Genomic DNA, 13501 nt, shown 5'->3' with positions numbered 1-13501 from the left:
ATGTCTTTTTTGTCTGTTCTCTTAAGTACTTTCGGGGCAAGACACAATAAAATCAGGAGTTGGTAACTTTCTGCCATTATAATCTGGAAGCCCCATACCCTATTTTTTTTATATTTGCAAAAACAGAACTCAATGAAAATAATATTTTTTAATATGCCAGGGAATGTACCCAAGGGAAAACAAAATTCTGAAAAACACTCAACAGATGTATTTTAGTAGGTAGCAACAGCTCAAAGAAGCAAAAGAAAGCAGAGAACCAAACAGAGACTGGCTTGCAGTCGGAGTCCCTAGTATTATGGGATGACACAGTGCTATTTTTGGATGTTCCATGTGCTTCGGGATGGGAAAGAGAGTCTTCCTCCCAAAACACCTCTACTGAAATACCTATACATCATAAAACTCAGCAGCTGAATTATAATTAAAGATAAAAACATGCATACAAATGGTTGACAAAATTCTAGATTACTTATTGAGAAGACCAAAAGAGCTAAGCATGTATAGCTTACTAATGTCACATTTAATATCAATGTGTCTATGAACAGGTTTGGGTACTATCTAATTCTTCTCCTCGATAGGGTTAGTTAGAATATTGAGAAAAGTATAATGACCTAATTGAATTGAAAAACCGTATCTGCTAAAATGGAGATCATACAATAGAGATGCTGGAAACGCCATCTCTTTTCTAACGGTACCTGCTGTCGGTCATGATGGGGCCACACCCTGTCTTCCCATCTACCGGAACAGCCTTAAGCAGCTTCATCTACAGGACCTGTTTTAGGCAAGCAGGGTGAGGCTGGTCTGTGTCTGGGGTGGCCCCTAGACTGTGGGCCACAGACCGAAGGACCGACCGTTCATGCCGGTATTGTGTGAAAAACTGTGCTTGGCCAGGTTGCTCTCTGGGAAATTTAAAACAGAAGACTGGCGGAGATCTGTCAATTGCAAAGGGAAGCGACAGACTGGCAGAGTCACATGAACACATGAATAAGAGTCTGATACCTTAACTCAACTATAGACCTTCTTCTTTCTGTAGTCTTCTTNCCCCCCCCCCCCCCCCAGTAATAGGGTTTTTAAAGTATTTTTACAAACACAGTATCCTTACAACTCAGTAAAGTTAGGTGGGATTGAACTACTCATTTTAGTGGGGTGTCTGGGTGGCTCAGTTGGTTAAGTGTACAAATCTGGATTTTGGCTCAAGTAATGTTCTCACGGTTTTTTAGTTTGGCTCTGTGCAGACAGCATGGAGCCAGCTTGGGATTCTCTCTCTGCCCCTCCCCTGCCTGTGCTTACTCGCTCTCTTTCAAAATAAATATATAAACTTAAGGGGCGCCTGGGTGGATCAGTCGGTTAAGTGTCCTACTTCGGCTCATGTCATGATCTCACAGTTCGTGGGTTCAAGCCCCGCATCTGGCTCTGTGCTGACAGCTCGGAGCCTGGAGCCTATTTCAGATTCTGAGTCTGCCTCTCCCCTGCTTGTACTCTGTCTTTCTCTGTCTCACTCTCAAAAATAAAGATTAAACATTTTTTTTTATGAAAAGAAATAAACTTTAAAAAAACCATAAACTACCCATTTTAGAGATGGAGAAAACTGAGGCAGAGTGGAATCAAATAATTTGTTCAGGTCACATAGCTTCTCAATGCCATAATCACGACAACACAAGGTGGCTAGCAGCGTTTTCCTATTAGACCATGATGTGTTTAAACAGCGAGGCTACCGTTTCCACTCACAGTTGTTTCTCCCCAGATATCAGCTACATCAAGGACAATATCGTAAGGCAAAAACAGCCTTGCTCTTACCTGTATGCTGGATGGTGGTGATTGCCTGCGCATTGCACCGCAGCTGCAGCATGTGTTTCAGCATGGCTGCTCCCCAGACAGCCACCTCGGAACCCAGGACAGCAGGCCTGGCCACTGTGGGCTCAGAGCAGCTGGCCGCCTCGAGCTGCCTGCACAGTGCAGAGACACTTAGAGCACACAGAAATCTGTGCTCTGGGCTCTGGTTTTCAGTATGGGGCAAGAGGTGGAAGACGGCATTGTAATTGCTTTCGTATTTCCCATTCAGATCACATCCTGGAATGGGGGGCTCGCGCGTTTTGCGTCTCTCCTCTCTCTCCCCTCCCAGGTCACAAGTGAGCGCTTGCACCCAAGTCTCGCTTTCAGGTGAACACGGGTCTTTGTTCCTAATCTCACCACAAAGCTTCCTCACGACTCTGCTTGCATCCTCAGGTCTAGCTAGGAGAGTGGACCTCAGGGCGATGTGGCAGAAGACACCCAGGGTGAGAAGCAGCCCTCCTAGAGAACACTCCACGCTATGGTACAGACCCCAGGCCTGCTGCATGCAGTCCTGGCTGCAGTACTTGGCGTAGCTGCACCCGCCACAGGGAACCGGGGCCAGAGTGTGGACCAAACATCGGTGACAGTAGAGGTCCCCGTTGGTAACCCTGGTATCCCACTCACTCTCTGGGAGGCGCAGGGGTGGCCTCTCTCCCGGGTGAAGGACACTCACAAAAGCGTCCTCCTTCACCAAGAGCTCTCCTGGGAGAATATCTTTTGTGGCAACCAGATAGCGGCCCCTTAGGGGGTCTGTGCATAAGCTGACGGATGACGACGCATTGGGAATTTGTCCATTCTCTTCCTTTACATCCATATCCTCCAAGGCTTTGGTTAGAGCTGCTGGGAAGGTTTCTGTGAGAGTCTCCTTTTCTTCTGCCTTCATTTTCAGGCGACAGAGGTTTCTCTGCAGAATCTGAAACTGGGCACCTGCTAGGGTTGGCCCAGCAGCAAAGCTCCTTTCAAGATCGCGGATGGTCTGGCTTGCCTCCTGTGGCCTCCCCAGGGCCACCAGACATTCGGCCTTACGCAACAGCATCTTGGGCTGTAGTCTCTCTGGGTACCCGTGCATCTGCGCTCTCATGATGTCTTTAAGACACATCTGCAAACAGAAAGGAAATCCCCAAATGACCCTAGGTCCCTACTTTTCAGTGTCTACTGAAAATAGTAACAAAAATCTACAGGAAAGCTGAAAGATCATTAAAGACAGAGAAACTATAACCACAGGCTATTAAATCATATTCTGCTGTGTGATCTTATGAGTGGTTAAGTAACACTTTCTGAGGATATTGTGTTTGTCTTACTGAATATTCCTGTTTTGAGGGGAAAAAGTCTTACACGTAGAAGCCAGACAGATCTACACTCCACTACAGACTGCCACTTATGAGCTGCCCGAGACTGTGTGAGCAACTTCATCTCTAAGTGTCTTGGTGTTCTCATCTGAAAAACAAGATAACCTCACAGGGGTGTTTTACAGATGAAATAAGGTAATATAAGTAAGGTTGAAAAGACCGCCTGGGGCATCGTAGGTGTTCAATGTATGAAAATCACTGCTGCATGAAGGGAACTAGACATATAGGGAAATACACGGAAGTAATAAAGGGCTACATACTACACAAGTTCTTGCAATCCTTGTCCTCGGTTGTCCAGGACTTTTTTGCTCAGGGCCTGGAGTTAAATTCTTGCTTGTCTCTTTTAGTTCAAAGGGCAATGGGTAGTGATCTTGTGATTACTCAAAAAGGTTTTTTTTTAACGTTTATTTATTTTTAAGAGACTGAGTAGGTGAGGGCCAGCGAGAGAGACACAGAATCCAAAGCAGGCTTCAGGCTCTGTGCTGCCAGCACAGAATGTGAGGTGGGACTCGAACTCACGGACTGTGAGATCATGACCTGAGCCGAAGTTGGATGCTCAATCGACTGAGCCACCTGGATGCCCCCCAAAAGTTCTTAATTGTAGGCATTATTTTATATTTCTGTGGTTTTCCAAAAATGGACATACCAAAATGATGTTTGAGAGCTTGTCCTTGGACCTCAACTAGGGAATGAGAAGACAGTGGACCATATAAAGCCCACTTTCTCCTAGTCTTACACAGGCATTTCCCTGCAACTTGGACTTGCCCATTCAAAAGGCATATGGAGGGTGAGCCATGTTACTGCAGAGATAATCTTGAACATGCTCTACTCATTAAGAATAAACAAACAAGTAAATAGTTTGCAAACACTTGGAACCTGAAGTATTATTAGCAACACATCTCACTGCTGAGCTCAACACTGAGAACTGCTGACCCACTGGATGTAGTCCATGGCCCTGTGCCCTGTGCCATGACACTTTCTTGTCAACCGATATTGCCCCACATGATCACCTGTGGCAGGTAAAATGAATCTGGAGAGAAAAAAATGAACCAGGAGGAAGAATAAATTTGGGAGGATACCAATTGTCTGCCAATCCAACTGCCTGCAGCATGGCCTAGTTTTAGTGCTCTCGGGTAAAAGCAGAGAAGCAGGTCTGGCCGTCCAGTGGACCCCTCCAGATCCTCCCGATCATACCACGCACCCTGATACTCACTTCATACTGACCCAGGTGGAAGAGGGCTGCAGAGCGATTGCCGTAACACAGGGAAATGTCTGCAGTGTGAGGCCTTGAATGTGATATTCCCTGCAAAACAATGAACCGGTTAAGAGGATTAATGGGAACTAGCATTTAAAAAAAATAATCTCTACACCCAACGTGGGGCTCCAACGCATGACTCTGAGATCAAGAGTCACTCGTTACATCAACTGAGCCAGCCAGGCACCTGGAAAATGAGCATTTCTAGAGTTTGTGTTTCTTCCAGATAAGGGCTCTGCTATGAAAGATGGTATGAAATTGGCAAAGTTACTGGATCTCTTTGTGCTTCAGCTTCATTTTTAACTACTTTAGAGCAAAGCTGTGAAGATCGAGTGAGGAAATAAATATTCAAAGCACTTTGAAGATAGCGGCATCAGACACCGCCTTAGCCCCAAACAATCCTGGAGGTAAATGAACACGGAGGAAAATATTGCAAGCACAACCTGCACACAACAAAGGGCGAGTGGCACAGATAGAAATTCACAAATGAAAAAAACACTAATGACACTTATTTCTTAGAAAACAAATAGTTAATTACTTTGTGAAGAGCAAAATATATGCACACGAAAGCACACAAGGGCTCCTTTCTTTCTACCGGCATATTGGCAAGGATTAATAATTATCATAAAGGCAGCATCTCAAGTCAGTGGAGAAAAGATAGGGATTATTCAATAAAAGTACTGTCACAGGTAGGAAGAGAAATAAAGTTGGCTCTCTATGATAAACCTCTGATTAGGGTAAATTCCCAATGGATCAAAATCTTAATGTAAAAAATGAAACTCTCAAAGCACTAGAAGAAACTATAGGAAAAATCTCAAGTGATGTTGGAGTGAGGAATCCCTTTCTAACTATGATACAAAGCCCAGAAGTCACAAAAGGTTAATAAATTTGAGTATATAAAACATTTCTTGGGCACCTGGGGGGCTCAGTTGGTTAAGTATCTGACTTTGGCTCAGGTCATGATTTCACAGTTTGGGAGTTCCAGCCTCACATCAGGTTCTCTGCTGTCAGCATGGAGCCTGTTTGGGATATTCTGCCTCCCTCTTGCCCCTCCCGCCTTTCAAAAATAAATAAACATTAAAAAATTATTTAAAAAAAACCACACTTCTTTACAGCAAAAACCAATAAAAGTGATATCAAAAGCAAACATTGAACCGGAAAAAATATCTGTAGCTCATATCAGAGGCAAAGGGTTCATTACTTTATAACAGCTCCTACAGATCAATAAGATGACGACCGATGATTCAATAGGAAAATAAGCAAATGATGTGAATAGACGGTTCTAGTGGGAAATAGAAATGGCTCGTAAACATATGAAAAAATGTTCAGCCTCATTCATAATCAGCAAAATGCAAATTAAATCTCTACTGGACCTTGAAAACATTATGCTAAGCAAAATAAGCCAGAAACAAAAGGACAATATTGTATGATTCCACTTACACGAGGTACCTGGAGCAGGCAATATCAGAGAGACAGAAATAGAACAGAGGTTGTCTGGGGTGAGGGGAAGGGAGGTATGGAGAGTCACTATTTAATGGGCACAGAGTTTGTTTTCATTGATGTGAGAGTTCTGGAAATGGATGATGATGGTTGTGATGTGGGGGACAAAGGCAAAAGAAAAAAAAAAGAAAACTGCCTTACTACTTACTGCCCATTGACATGTCCTTGAGCTGGGCAGAGTGACCTTCCTCTAGGAACTCAACTGCCTGGATGCTAGTATTTTGCTAAGGGCAAAAGGCTTAGCTTAACATTAGCCCGACCTCCAGGGTCTTGTAAGGCTCCTTTAACACATACAAATTCCTTTGGAAACTTCTTTTATCTCTAATACCTCAAGATAGATACAGGCAATCATCCTCCAAGCCTATGGCCCACTGATATACATCTGAAGGGTCTCATCACTACGGTTTTACTGAACAATAATAAATGACCTTCTAACCACAGCTAGCCCTCTCAAGGTCCTGGAAACCTCGCTTCCACATTCCTTACAGACTTACTCTACTCCTGACCCCCTCCCAACTTGAAGATATATAGTCAAGTGCTCCTCACAACCTCAGTGCAGCTCTTTCTGACCATGTGTCCTGTCCCCGTGCTTTAATAAAGCTACCCTTTTTGCACTGAAGGTGCCTCAAGAATTCTTTCTTGGCCATTTGCTGCACCTCCAACATTTCCACATCAGTTATATGGCACTGTAAATGTACTTAATGCCACTGTGTTGTGTACTTAAAAATGGTTAAAATGGAACATTTTATGTAATGCATATTTTACCACAATAAAAAAAGTTTCCATATGATAAATTGGAAAAAAGCCCCAACTGTACCAAGAAACCACTTTTTAGATCAGACTGGCAAAGATAAATACAGCGGGTAGCACATGGAGTTGTTAAAGGAGTGGGAAAATGGGCATTCTCACATGTTGCTAGTGGGAATACAAGTTGGTCTCATGATCATGAAGGGCAAGTTAGCAACATATATATATACGTATTTCATATACATCTATATCACTTATATCTCCATTTAACCGGCAACTCCTCTTCCAGGAATTCATCCTACAGATGTAACCTTTTACCCCAACGATAGGTGCAAAATAACACACGTGCAAAGTTTCTCAACATAGAGTTGTTTGAAACAGCAAAAGATATGGAACTACTTAGATCAATTGCATATTGCTCTGTAAGACACTGGTTAAATAAATCACTATACATCCATGGAAAGTAATACCGTGCAGCTATAAGAATGAGGACACTCTTAATGTACAGAGGTGGAATGATCTCCAAGATATTATTAAGTGAAAAAAAGCCTGGGGCTGAACTGTGTATATTTATGTAAAAAGTGTATGTGTGTGGTGGTGCCTGGGTGGCTCAGTAGGTTAAGCATCCGACTCTTGGTTTTGGCTCAGGTCATGATCCCGTGGTTTCAGGAGTTTGAGCCCTGCATAGGGCTCTGTGCTGACAGTGTGGAGCCTGCTTGGGATTCTATCTCTCCCTCCCTCTCGCTCTCTGCCCCTCCCCCGCTTGTATGTGTGTGCATTCTCTCTCTTTCAAAATAAATAAACAAGTGTATGTGCGTGCAGGAATGGGAGATTATTTGTATTTATATACATATGCCAAATACCTCTGGAAAGATACATTTAATAGTGTTGGGTTCTGGTGTTAGATAAAGAGGTGGCTAGGAGACAGAAGAAATAGACTACACTGTGTATATATTCTTGTACCTTTTGAATTAGAACTATGTAAACACATTTCCTATTAAAACTAAATGGCTAAAATGATAACAAAAATCTTAAAAACTAGTATTGCTCAGGATTCAGAGAAATGAGAATTCCCATTTCTACTAAAAGGGTTGTTAACTAGTTCTTTCCTAGAGAACAGTTCAGCATCAAGTACCAAAGGCCTTAAAAAACAACAACAAGAAACATTTAAACTGACCCAGCAATTGCTCTTCTAGGAATGTATCCTAAGGAAATAATCAGATGTGTAAAAATATTTACATAGGAAGACACTCCTTGTAGCTTTGTGATACCAAGCAATCTGTCAACATTAGGAGATGTTCAATCAAGCGTAGTTCTCTGTAATGGAACACTAAGCTAGCCATAAAAAATCATGTGCTAGTGGAAAATTTAATAACACGAGAAAATGGTCACAATAAATTGTTGAGGGAAAAAAGCAGATTACAAAACAGTAAGTGCAGCATTATCCCAATTTTGTAAAAGAAAAACATGTTTTCAGAGGAAAAAGTGGCTGGATGGATGTAAGCAAAAAAATGTTAACAGTGCGTATCCTTGATTATGGGATTTTTTTTTTTTACTCCTTCTGCTTCTCTATATTTTCCAAGCGACTTACAAAATATAGTACTTTTATAATCAGATAGAAACAACAAATATTATTTTAAAAAAGAAAGAAAATAGCAGCTTTGTAGAAAATTGCAAAGTACCACAAACCCCAAAATACTAGCTTCATGAAACAGGAAAGCTCATCTCCCTTCGCATCCAGAGCAAACCTTAATTTTTTGTCTGATTTCCCTTTTTATTTTACTTGTTTCCCTTGAACAGCTTCCCATATGATCCCATTTCTGATGCACACGCTTAACGTTGAAGAGATTAGCTCGATAAAAAAGAGCTATTAAGCCACTTATCAGTGGATCATTACATCTAATGAATCTTAATTCTTCAGGAATCAGGAATTCACATTATTCAACTCAATACTTTATGTTATATTACAAAGCAGGGCTTTCATCAGTTACAGAGGCTATTGGTGTAAGTCTGATAGTTGGAAAACTAATTCCAAACTTAGTTAAGCTTTGCCCTGTTAAAGATTCAGAGTAGGGGTCTACCCTTCAAATTTACTCATTCTTTTAATATACAAGATCACAGATGTGGTGAAGGGATTGACACATTCTTGCTTTGAGCCCATATTTATCTCAAACATTATGGATGGAAGTCTCTCAGGGATCTTGTTTCAGTTTCTACGATGGAATCAGGACAGTAAGAGCAGAGGACAGTTAAAAGCCGCTCTTCCTTATCAAAATCTATCTCAGTGATGCTTAGGATAATTTTGTTATTTTTAAAAGTTTATTTATTTATTTTGATGGGGGGGGGGGCAGAGAAAGAGGGAGGGAGAGAGAATCCCAAGCAGGCACTGCACTTTTAGCGCAGAGCCCCATGCAAGTCTCGATCTCATGAATTGTGAGATCATGGCTTGAGCTGAAATCAAGAGTCAGAGGCTCAGGGGCACCTGGGTGGCTCATGGTTAAGTGTCTGACATAGGCTCAGGTCGTGATCTCACTGTTCATGAGTTCTGAGCCCTATACTGGGCTCCACACTAGTGGTGCAGAGCCTGCTTGGGATTCTCATTCTGTCCTCTCTCTCTGCTCTTCTGTTTTTTTTTATTGAAAAAAAAAAGAGAGAGAGATGCTTAACTGACTGCGCCACCCAGATGCCCCTAGTATAATTTTAAATATAGGCATACCTCAGAGTGCCTGGGTGGCTCAGTCACTTAAGCATCCAATTTTGGCTCAGGTCATAATCTTCTGCTTTGTGAATTCGAGCTCCGCATTGGGCTCTGTGCTGATAGCTCAGAGCCTGGAGCCTACTATAGATTCTGTCTCCCTCTCTCTGCCCCTCCCCCACTCATTCTCATTCTCTCTCTCAGATAAATATAAAGACATTAAAGAAAAATAAATATAGGCATACTTTATTTTATTCATTTATTTTTTTAATGTTTTATTTATTTCTAGGAGAGAGAGAGAGAGAGACAGCGTGAGCAGGGGAGGGTCAGAGAGAGAGGGAGTCACAGACTCTGAAACAGGCTCCAGGCTCCAAGCTGGCAGTGTGCACAGAGCCCGACGCAGGGCTCGAACTCACGAACCGCAAGATCATGACCTAAGCGAAAGTCGGACGCTTAACTGACTAAGCCACCCAGGCGCCCCAGGCATACTTCATTTTAATGTGCTTCAGCGACATGGCGTGTGTGTGTGTGTGTGTGTGTGTGTGTTTGTGTTTTACAAATCAAAGGTTTGTGGCAATCCTGCATTGAGCATGTCTATCAGCACCTTTCACTAACCTTTGCTCACATTGTGTCTCTGTCTTCCATTTTGGCAATTCTTGCCATATTTCAAACTTTTATCACTATTATATTCATTACGGTGAGCTGTGATCAGTGATCAACCTGCTGAAAGCTCAGATGATGGTCAGCATTTTTTTTTTTTTTTGGCAATGGAGTACTTTTAATTTAAGGTATGTACATTTTTTTGGCACAACGCTATTGCACACTTAATAGACAATAAATAGTATAAACATAACTGGGAAACCAAAAAAATTTATTTGGCTAGCTTTATTGTGATGCTTGCTTTATTGTGGTAGTCTGGATCCAAACCCACAACATCTCCTAGGAATTTCTGCATCTGTTGACAACCTTCAAAATGGGGTTTAAATAGGCTGTGGCACTTGGGCTTATTTTCCTGTTCAGCTTAATCTAAGTCACACTGGCTGTGAGCGAACACCGTGGCTAACCAGACACCTAGCCAGCCTCTAAATAGGGACTATCAAACCGACAGCCTCGTCAGTCATTCCGATACAACTGGCACACAATTCAGTGACAGCTGACAGACACGGGCAAGGCAGAGCCTTGGGTCCAATAAGCCTATTGCTACAGGGTTATCGGAGGGAATTTGGAATAGAAGTTTCTTGATGGAATTCAGGACATGTAACATAAATGACCCTTTGTTTTGGCATATAACCAATGGCAGAATTCTGCCAGTTTTCTTTTTCAAATTTGATTCACAAATTGTAAACAAGGCAACCACTGGCTACAGAATTCAGCGGTAAGGTTCTAGCCTCTGAAGAACTCCGCATCATCGCATCGCATCGTCGCTAAGTGGTTGAATAGCCCCTCCTGCTGAGCGAGGGTGCCTTACCTTAGAGTACAGCACAGTGGCTCCCATATAATCCTTCTGCTGAAATTTTTTGTTTCCTTCTTCTCTGTAGAAAAGGGGAGCGTTAGGGTCCTTTTCCACAAGGTAACCTCTAGAGAGATTTTTTAAAAACATCTCATCCTCTGGTCTTCATGAAGGAAGGAAGGAAGGAAGAAAGAAACAAAAAAAGCACACACTTGTTATTTCAAGGGAAGTTCCTTAGCCAATGCACTTGAAACGTTGTATCTACCTGCAAAACACTGGGACAAGTGAGGTTGTCTGTATCATGTAACGTGAATGGGGGAGCGGGGGGAGGGAATCTTGTGGCCTCAGAGGCACAGATACCAGAATTTCTGTTCTGAGGACAGGATGCTAATTATTTATTTTGTAGTTACCATTCCTTCAATAATGCATCATAAAAAAGCTTGGGTATGGAGAATAACATAATACATGGTTTTCTAACAGAATATTCTCCACTTAAGCTGTGTTGAAAATACTTGAGTGGATGGCTGACAGAAAGAGAGAGGACGAGGGAGGGAGTGCGAGGGAGGGAGAAAGAGATGAGAATGAATCACAAAGTAAATGTAGTAAAGCATTAACATTTGGGGAATCTGAAAAAAAGACACTGAAAAGAAAATCACAGGCCCAAAATGGTGTCACGTGTTAAGGACCCAAGTCAGTAAACCAAGACTTAACACCCAAACTGACTGCAGTTGCAAAACCCCAGAAATGTAACCTTTAACCTCAAGATGGAAATTTACTGGTCAGTACTAGGAAATTTTCTGATAGACCCTTTCCATTTCCCTTAAAAGGGTGACCTTGCCTGAAACAACGGATTCTTTGCTAACAATTTCCTTTTTTCCCACATTCTCTCTACATTTATTTTTTTTTAATGTTTGTTTTAGAGAGAGAGAGAGAGAGAGAGAGAGAGAGGCAGAGAGAGAGGGAGACAGAGAATCCCAAAGCAAGCTCCTGCTGCCAGCATGGAGCCCTACACAGGGCCGGAAACCACCAACTGTGAGATCACCATCTGAACTGAAACCAAAAGTCAGAGGCCCAACCAATTGAGCCACCCAGGCACCCCTAAATGTTTGTTTAAGAGACAGAGAGAGAATGAGGATCTCAAGCAGGCTCCAAGCTGTCAGCCAGGAGCCCAGTGAGGGCTCAGATCTCACAACTGTCAGATCAGGACCATGACATCATGATCTGAGCCAAAATTAAGAGTGGGACACTCAACCGACGGAGCCACCCAGGCACCACCCCCCCTTTTTTTTTTTTAATGTTTATTTATTTTTGAGAGAGAGAGAGACAGAGAGAGAATGAGCAGGGGAGGGGTAGAAAGAGAGAGGAAGACACAGAATCTGAAGCAGGCTCTGAGCTGTCAGTGCAGAGCTGGGCAAGAGGCTCAAACTCTGGAACCGTGAGATCATGACCAGAGCCGAAGTGGGAAGCTTAACTGACTGAGCCACGCAGGTGTCCCTCTACTTTTAAAAACCTTTCCTTTTCCATAGCCCTTTGGAGCTCCCTTCTACATGCTAGTTGGGATGCTCAATCCATGAATCAATTAATAAAACCAATTAGATCTTTAAAATTTAGTTGGTTGAGGGGCATCCGACTTTGGCTCTGGTCATGATTTCACAGTCTATGAGTTTGAGCCCCATATCAGGCTCTCTGCTGTCAGAATGGAGACGGCTTGGGACCTTCTCTCTCCCTCTCCTCCATGCTCACAGGCACACATGCACTCTCTCTTTCTCTCAAAAATAAACATTAAAAATTTTTTAAATAAAAATAAAATAAAATAAAATTTACTTGGCTGAAGGTGTCTGGGTGACTCAGTCGGTTAAATGTCTCCCTCTTCATTTTGGTTCAGGTCATGATCTCACAGTTTGTGAGTTCAAGCCCTGTATGGGGCTCTGTGCTGTCAGCAAGGACCCTGCTTGGTATTCTCTCTCTCAATCTCTCTCTCAAAAATAAATAAATAAACAAAAATTATTTGATTGAATTTGTGTTATTTAATAGAGGATATCACACAGCAATTCTTTGTACTATTTTTACAAATAATTCTGAAACTATTTCAATCTGAAAAGGCTGTGTCCGACTCTTGGTTTAGGCTCAGGTCATGATCTCATGATCCGTGAGTTTGAGCCCTGCATTTGGCTCTGTGCTGACAACATGAAGCCTGCTTGAGATTCTCTCTTTCTCATTCTGCCCCTCTCTTGCACTCTCTCTCTCTCTAAAATAATTAGATAAACATTAAAAAAAAACCCCACAAATATACACACACTGGCAATGGAGAATACACCATTCTGCCAACAGGGAGAAAAAGAATACCCTAGACTCTTTAACTATATAAAGAAAGTAAAATATGCATAATGTGAAAAATAAAAATTCTCTTTTAAAACGTTTTTTAGGGACGCCTGTGTGGCTCAGTGGGTTAAGTGTCCAACTTCAGCTCAGGTCATGATCTCATGGTTCATGGGTTCGAGCCCTGCATTGGGTTCTGTGCTGACAGGTCAGAGGTTGGAGGCTGCTTCAGATTCTGTGTCTTCGTCTTTCTCTCTGCTCCACCCCTCCTTGCTTGCACGCTCTCGCTCTCTCGAAAATAAACATTAGATTTTTAATTTTTAAAATATTTATTTATTTTGAGAGAGTGAGAAAGC

At 42.3% G+C, this 13501-nt stretch overlaps 1 protein-coding gene across 1 annotated transcript in view; it reads right to left on the bottom strand.

The window, feature by feature from the left end:
* Positions 1–13501, bottom strand: part of SMYD4 (SET and MYND domain containing 4) — a 43135-nt gene that overhangs the window by 18387 nt on the left and 11247 nt on the right. Inside the window, exons 3-5 of the mRNA XM_077749790.1 lie at positions 10845–10989; positions 4393–4482; positions 1795–2929 (exon numbers count right to left, since the gene is read on the bottom strand). Coding sequence (XP_077605916.1) covers positions 1795–2929; positions 4393–4482; positions 10845–10989 — 1370 coding nt within the window. The remainder of the gene's footprint in view (positions 1–1794; positions 2930–4392; positions 4483–10844; positions 10990–13501) is intronic.

The sequence above is a fragment of the Crocuta crocuta genome, unplaced genomic scaffold (genome assembly GCF_008692635.1).
Source record: "Crocuta crocuta isolate KB4526 unplaced genomic scaffold, BGI_CrCroc_1.0 scaffold149, whole genome shotgun sequence".
Lineage (NCBI taxonomy): Eukaryota > Metazoa > Chordata > Mammalia > Carnivora > Hyaenidae > Crocuta > Crocuta crocuta.
The sequence above is the reverse complement of the archived record's forward strand: the minus strand, read 5'-3'. Positions and strand labels throughout refer to the sequence as shown.